General features: G+C 41.9%; 1 protein-coding gene across 1 annotated transcript in view; it reads left to right on the top strand.

The window, feature by feature from the left end:
- The window catches only part of HINT3 (histidine triad nucleotide binding protein 3), a 10,047-nt gene extending 9,622 nt beyond the window's left edge, over window positions 1-425 (top strand). Inside the window, exon 5 of the mRNA XM_018563806.1 lies at window positions 262-425. Coding sequence (XP_018419308.1) covers window positions 262-309 — 48 coding nt within the window. The 3' untranslated portion in view covers window positions 310-425. The remainder of the gene's footprint in view (window positions 1-261) is intronic.
- The last annotated feature ends 6,565 nt before the right edge of the window (window positions 426-6,990 follow it).

Genomic DNA, 6,990 nt, shown 5'->3' with positions numbered 1-6,990 from the left:
ACACACACACACACGACCCGGAAGCCGGCGGAGAGGTGAGTGACACTGCATTTTGATGCCACAAGCCCCCAGTGAGATGTTTTAGATCATTTAGATGCAGAGCTAAAATAAATGAAATCATCCACTTCCACTGCTTTAGTCATTACAGTTTTTGTTCACAGCTGTGGTACAGGGAGGATCTTGCCCGTGAGGGCTTACAATTTAAGAGGGAGGTGCCATCTAATAGAAATACCTTTTTTTTTTGTTGTGTTCAATCTATAGGCTGAGCAACTCATCGAGCGTCTTCAAGCAAACACAACCACAAGCTGAAATACGGTTTGCCTCACATTCTTGGATATCATTCCAGAAGGATGGACCACACTATACCAGTCCAACTAAGAAAGAACACCAGTCAGAATCTCCTAATCCTTTATGAATGACTGCGGTGTATTTATTCTTATAATACACTTGATACAACATGCATCTCTTATTGTGGAGCAGCAGAAGGAGGATATGTGGTTTTGAGAAGGTCCTGTAAAGTCGTATGCATGTTATTTATTTTAGAACTCGTATGTATATTTAATAGGATGCCTGTTTGTAGAATTACAAATTACCAAATAGCTGTTCTTATCATATAGGAGGCACAGCATTTAATTATTTTAATATTGCAGTAGGCCCCTCTGCCTAATAATTCTTCTGGAAGATACTGTGATGGTAAAGATATCCTGTGTATAAAATATGTTAATACAAAGTCCATACTTGTTTAAATGTTGTATATTTTACCATCTGTTCAAGTGCTCAGTTTCCTGGCATCTACTTCTATCCTCATTCTTTTGGCTCTGTTGACTTTTATGGTTTTTGGTAATGTGACTTACCTGCAAGATGGTCGCAGCTCTCTGCACTCCGTGCTTGTTATTGGGTGGCTTTCACAAAGGGCTCTCTAGAAGAAATCATTTAGTATGGAGCCTCAACATGTACAACATCAAACCAACTTGGTGCTTTTAGGCTGCTCCTCTGCAGTTTAATAATCAACAAGTGTCGATGTGGCTGTAGCATCTAAAGAAGCCTTTTTAAGCCTCTTCACTTTAACCTCTAAACGTTCTAATAACCTTTTTGCCTTTTCTTTACTCTCTACATTTTACAGTTCTTCTTTCTCTGTTCTACGCTAGCTGACTGTATATTCGGGACGATGTCATATCAATAACAAACGTTGATCTCCAGCTGATGTATTGCCTTTTTCTTGATTGTAAACTACCGTATATGCCATTAAACAGTCATTTATTCAGCTGTGGGGTTTTTTGTTTTTGTAAAAGAAGATTTTCAGGCAAGCCCAATACCGTCTCCCGGCCTCCTATAGTTACCCCTATATGCAATTAAGCCACTTTATTTCTAGTCACCTTACAATGCCTTGGCCTGAAATGGTCCACTCACCCCTCTCTCCCCTGCTCTCCTCCCCCCAGACGAAGATGTCACTATCCCTTATTGCCCGGAACATAGTGACCCACGTACAGGAATCCGCCACCACAATAGCGTCTCACATTGGTCGCTGGGCGGAATTTTTGGACATGTCCGCTGAGGACACCATCGATATGGTGGAGCAGGGTTGGCAACAAATCAGGAAGGTTATAATCAATGAGTCCTGGCGGGAAATATATTTCAAAACGGTACATAGAGCATATCATGCCTTTTAATATCCCCACTAGGGGGACGTCTTCCTTATGGTTAACTGCTTGTCCGAAATGTCTCCTTCCTCTGCCTGACCTCATGCACCTATGGTCCTGCCCCCGTATACAAACTTTTTGGTCCGCCATAGTGTCCTTCACGAATGTACACTCACGTAAGAACAGGAAGTTATCCCCAAACTTGTGCCTACTCCATGCCCTTCCCCTACCCACGAACGGGAGCCCCTCCTGCCATACCCGCTGGGAACATCTCTGTCTGCTGACAGCCAAAAAGGCAATCCTATGTAACTGGATTATATCAGATCCCCCTTCCATGGACACGTTCCGCCCCTTGTTGAATCGCTTGTTGTTACTGGACAAGCTGGACACGAAATTTAATCAAGCACGCACTAAAACGTTCTTTGCTACCTGGACATCGTATGTTGCAGCAGAGCTTTCCTTACAACAGCTGCAAGATCTGATGTCCATTTTTAAGCTGTCCAAATGGTACCTCGAGGCTAAACTGACGGGTTCCCTAGGGCCCCTGGATGTCCTCTGACCCTTGATCTGCGATCACTCGAGATTCCCACCACCAATCTCCACCAGGGGCAGTTCCCCTGTTGCACCCACGAGTGCCTCTAATGGTTCGCATTGGTCTTCTATTCACAGTACCGACCCTCATGGTTATAGGGTCTGCTACTAGTTGTTAGTGTTACACGCATCTGATGAGCATCTTATCAGCAGATGGTACCCATATGGTAGAACTCTTGGTACTCAGTTTAAGTTTATGGCTGTACTTTGCTTGACATGTCTAGATATCAGTCTGCGTACTGAGTTAATGTCTCAACTGTATACCAATGCTTGATCGTTGTGTAATGTTTTATTTTTTACTATTTTCAATAAAAATTGAACATGCTAAAAAAAAAAAAAAAAGAAGATTTTCAGGACTTGCACATGGATGGATGGATGTATACTTACTATCTCATTTGGTATTAAAGTAGAACTACCCTGTTTCCCCGAAAATAAGACCTAGTACCATTTTTGAGAATTGCTAAAATATAAGACCTACCCCGAAAATAAGACCTAGTTGTGACCATTCCCAGGGCTGGTGGTGGCATAAGGGGGAACTTGAAGAGCCGTGGGAGAGAATCAGCGGTGCCAACGAAGCCAGCGCTAGAGGAAGCGAGGCGGCAGCGGAGGGAGCAGAGCCACATAAGCTGATGCCTCCTCTACAGCGCCGACTCCTGCCACAGGCGGAGTGATACCAAATGCACTCTGCCTGTGAGGAATCTATAGTGAAAGTGCGCTTCGCTCATTCTGATTACCAAATTGCTCTTGGAAAGGTGCGGCACCCCTGATTGCCCTGATCACCCTATTCTTAATTTTGCCATTTTGTATTATTTTATTTGGATTTGCATTAACTTTGAATTGTTGTACATTAAAAAAAAAATAAGACCTACCCCAAAAATAAGACCTAGTGTGTTTTTTTTTGAGCCAAAAACAAATATAAGACAGTGTCTTATTTTCGGGGAAACACGGTAAAGGCAAACATTTCCATTTTGGGTATATTATGCATTTTGCTGCTTTCCTGGATTTGGAGTTTAAAGAGCAATTCCAGAATGTTCACTTAAAGTGACAAACTTAGGAGTTAAATCTTCTAACTCTATCTTCTTCATCCCCAATTAAACATCGAAGGCAGGATTGATTCAACTGGTGACTTTTACATCAGGTGTTGCGTATTAGAGGTAGAAAGGAGGGTGATTAAGCATCAAAGAAGGCACAATCCAGGATAACAAGAATACAGATCGTAGGGATGGTCCAGTATGGCAATTCTTGAATATAAAAAGAAAAAGTGAAGAACGGTCTCTCAGCTTTAATGATGCTGTCCTTTAAGTATCTATAGCAGACATTCTGCAGTGGTGCACTCCTCTGTTCCCGAAACTGAAATGCTAAATTGTGTGAAGAAAGTCATCTGGCAATAGTAAATACATTTTGTGGTGATACAGCACCAGTCACCTAAGATACCTTAATGAAATGCTTTATATGCTCTGCTGCTTACCTTAAAAATCCTCCTCACAGCGAGTGATCTTCTTGTGCTTGTGGATACATTTCATTGGAGGTAAAGTGTGTGACTGGTGCTGTATCCCCAAAAAACCTTTATTACAGTTTAACAACAAAGATTTTTTTCAAAGTCTAGCCCCCCCCTCTCCACTATTGTAATCACAATAATGCTGTTGTTGAAAATAGGGTGGAGTCATGGTAATACTTTTATTCACAGATTCAGCACTGTTCCCTAGCACAGTTTTACTCTTTTTCTAAAGTAGTTAAAGGGAACTATGTTACATTTTCAGGCAGATGTTGACTTCCAGATGTATAAGCACAAAGATATACTTTATCTACTATAGAGCACATATTAGGAGTGGCTGAGGGAAAGACCACATAGAGGAGGGGTAGCAAACCTCCGGCCCTCCAGCTGTGGTGGAACTACAAATCCCATGAGGCATTGCAAGATTCTCATAGCCACATACATGACTCCTGTAGTTTCTCCACATCTGGAGGGCCGGAGGTTTGTTACCCCTGACATAGAGCTAGCAGGTCTTCAATCAGTAGCTTCTGGTGGCAGGACTTACTTTAGGGGTTATTCTGTTTCTATATCTTGGTATCAAAACTAAGCATACAAGGCTCCTGGTACCAGAAGCTAATCTAGCACTTTGGAATCCAATAAACCTGAGTGTCAATCAATAATACAGTTACAGTAATTCACAATCAAACAAGCATATTTTATTCTAGTAAAGTGATAACAACCTGGTCATCGCGTCCTTGCCACAGCATCTCTCCCTCAAACCGCAGTAGCCCATGCTTTCTGGCCCTCAGTAAAACACCCACTAGCTTGTTAGAAATAGTCACATAGGCTTCAAATAACCTCCCAAAGGTGACCCTAGTTAGTCCATCGACTCCTTTAACTCCGATTGTTCTTATGACGAGGCACAAGTCTTCCACTTCTTTTCCTACATGTCTGTGAGCATCCTTTCCCCTCTGTTCTGTACGTGAACCAGCTTTTGGCTTGCCATAGTCCGGATGCTGTGTGTCGAGATGGGCAGATGCAGGCTGTATGTCATTGCTAAAGGGGTTTTGATTCTGATAATCTTCATGCTTCTTTGCCCAGGTTTGCCATGTATTCTTAAGATTGCCAACAGAGCTGCAATCTTGCTCTTTGCTTTTCTGTCCTAAATGGTCCATAACTTATTCCTGATTGGTTCCATTAACCAGTTAGTCTAACTAGGAAAAACAGACACGTAAATTTTAATGGTGCCATAATGGATGGTTAACTTGCAAGGCTTTGGTTTCCCAGTTTCCCCACAATTTGATATCCTGGGATACAATGTGTGCAGACAGGAACATTGCATGATAATTATATAATCTGCCCAATCATTTGTTCTTAAAATGCATGTCAAGCCCAAAACATCCCCAATCTATCTCTCATATTGATCACTAATAATTGCACAATAATAACCCGGATCGCCCTGTGTTAATGGGGCCTTAGACTCTGCCATCATATGCAAGGGCCAACTGGGGCTAAACAATAGCACTGTTTATACACATTAGTTAAAGTGACACTAAACTCAGAGATAATCATTAAAAATGCATTCAAGTACCTTAACTATTAACAAAAATGTATCTTATTTGTGTATCTCTCAGCTTTAGATCAACAAATCGTCTCTGAATTGGTGCCGACACTGTCCTTCCTTCTGGACGGTGGCTACCCTATATATAACATACATGAGGATAAGATATAAGAGGATGTTTTGAGCATTTATATGAGCAGAGAAGCTAAACATACCAGAGTGTTCAAATATTTGTAGCTGCAGCAGAAGTTTTATATTAGCAGAGTGTCACAGACTCTATTGACTTCCTGTTATCCCAGCCGTGCATTACAAAGCCGATCAGCTCACTGAAAATACATTGTACATGTCACATGCTGGCAGCATCCAATCACTTCTGCAGCTAGAGAATCAGAATCCTTCCACCAGATTATATTGCTATATAGAGACATGGAATTTGTATGGGAGAGGCTGCACTGACCTCCTCTCAGAGGGAGGAGGGTTTATATCCTAATCTCCAGCCTCTGATACAAAAAGTGAAAGCCAAAGTACATGTTTCTTGCATGGTTTATTGTCATAAAGTTTGCAAGTGTTCTTCTGATTGTCTCATGTAAAGAAATGTTAATGGCTATGAAAGAAAATTCCAGGCCACTACGTGTATATGTTAGTATACACACATAGGCCTATCCGACTCCGACCAAACCCTAAAGAGGGGCCAAAAAGTGTGTATGAATCATTGCTGAGATATAGGTTTATATTATAGAAGTGACTTTGAGAGGTTTATATTATAGAAGTGACTTTGAGAGGAGAATTTACTAAAACTGAAACAGGCGGAATCTGGAGCCGTTGCCCATAGTAACCAGATTCTATCTTTAGTTTGTTCAGTTAAGCTTTGAAAATGAAAGATAGAATAGAAGCCGACTGGTTGCCATGCAGAGCTACTCCATATTCTGTCTGTTCCAGTCTTAGTAAATCCCCCTCTGTGTTTCTCAGCTGCAATTAAAGCTCTTATCTCACAGCAATGTGTCTTCTGAATATACACTGAGCGCACATACACAGCTCAGTCTATATTCTTGGCATGCCTTGGTGCCAAGATGAATTATTTCCCATATATACTGTATATATGCGTGGGTCATCCCAAGCCAGCCAATCAAGATAACCAAAGACGCAAAACCTGGGAGGAAGACTGGGTGAAGGTGTCAGTCAAGATGCTCTGTCTTTAGTGTTTTCAGTACTGAAAACACGAAAAAGTACTGATCCAAAAGAACTCCAGGGCAAAAAGGTCAGAATCAGTGCGGCCATCGCAGTGCTGGAGGAGTTCTCTTAACAGATAATGGCAAACGCACAAATCAATTTAAAACTAGCTTTTAAAGTAAAATGCACATGGAAGGGCTTTACGCAGTACAAGCACAACACATTTCTCAGCACATTACCAGCCAGCCTGCAAAAAAATGACACCCTGAGCATTTAAGGAGGAATGTTTGTGTTCGGGCACTGCCATCCTGCTGCTGTCATGTCTGGACCATATAGGTGGAAGCTAACTGATCCCCATCATCCACTGGCTAAAGCCCCAGGGGTCTACACCTTGCATGGAGCATTGGTTGGCAGTTGAACCGTATGGGAAACTAAAGCAGCTGTGGGACACTGGCACACAAACATGTAATATATACATTAGATTCAGACCAACAGCTGCACCATCTAGGAGGTTGAAGCCCCCCCCCCCCCAGGACAAAAAATGAAAAACACAC

Source organism: Nanorana parkeri, unplaced genomic scaffold (genome assembly GCF_000935625.1).
Source record: "Nanorana parkeri isolate BGI_ZX_2015 unplaced genomic scaffold, ASM93562v1 scaffold699, whole genome shotgun sequence".
Classification (NCBI taxonomy): Eukaryota; Metazoa; Chordata; class Amphibia; order Anura; family Dicroglossidae; genus Nanorana; species Nanorana parkeri.
The sequence above is the reverse complement of the archived record's forward strand: the minus strand, read 5'-3'. Positions and strand labels throughout refer to the sequence as shown.